Source organism: Frankliniella occidentalis, unplaced genomic scaffold (genome assembly GCF_000697945.3).
Source record: "Frankliniella occidentalis isolate FOCC.00 unplaced genomic scaffold, Focc_3.1 Scaffold1113, whole genome shotgun sequence".
NCBI classification, from domain to species: Eukaryota; Metazoa; Arthropoda; class Insecta; order Thysanoptera; family Thripidae; genus Frankliniella; species Frankliniella occidentalis.
Window position 1 is genome coordinate 12,581 of NW_026268219.1, and position 691 is coordinate 13,271.

Sequence of the window (691 nt, forward strand, 5' to 3'; positions counted from 1 at the left end):
CGAGTCCCCAGCTCACACGTGAAATGCGGGCTGGAATAATGGAGCCGTATGACAAGGCTCGTTGCCTCAGGTGAATCGCAATCGAGTCCTCGCCCGGTCGACTTCGCCCCGGGCGGGCAGTCTCGCTCCACCACACCATAATTCCATAAACGCATTACCGGCATGCATTATTTTCGATAATAATGGCTTCGCATATTTTTCATTTTATTTTCCCCACAAAATGGTCGGTCTTCCATGTTATTCGGGCGGATAAGTGCTCCGTATTTTTTGTCGCATCGTCGTCGTTGTATACCCTCACCTCCGCCTTGGTGATGGCGGAGAAATTGGGGTTGAGATAATACTTGATGCCCTCCGCGGAGCCCGGCAGCGTGACGCCGCGCACGAGGAGGATGGCGAGCACGGCGTAGGGGAAGAGTGCCGTGAACCACACGACCTGCGACCAGAAACAAAAACACATAGTATGATATCCAGCAAACGGCACACGTTCTCTAAATATAATGCGGTAGTGTGCAATAAAGTATCATAGTGTACGGCCTGCGCGACTTGGTGCCACCACGCCCGAGCAACACGACACCACAAAGCGCTACTACTGTTGCCGGCCGGACTGCTAGGCTTTTTCTCCGGACGAGGCTCACACTCCACTCTCCCGTGGAGGTGGAGCACCCGCCCCGCCCCCACTCCGCCCCGCCCG

General features: G+C 55.6%; 1 protein-coding gene across 1 annotated transcript in view; it reads right to left on the reverse strand.

Annotated features, from left to right (window-relative positions):
• LOC127751803 (sodium-dependent dopamine transporter-like) overlaps positions 1-433 on the reverse strand; it is a gene marked incomplete at both ends in the record, with an annotated part of 6,584 nt that extends 6,151 nt beyond the window's left edge. The window contains one exon of the mRNA XM_052275884.1: positions 293-433. Within this exon, the coding sequence (XP_052131844.1) occupies positions 293-433 (141 nt within the window). The remainder of the gene's footprint in view (positions 1-292) is intronic.
• Positions 434-691: the final 258 nt, after the last annotated feature.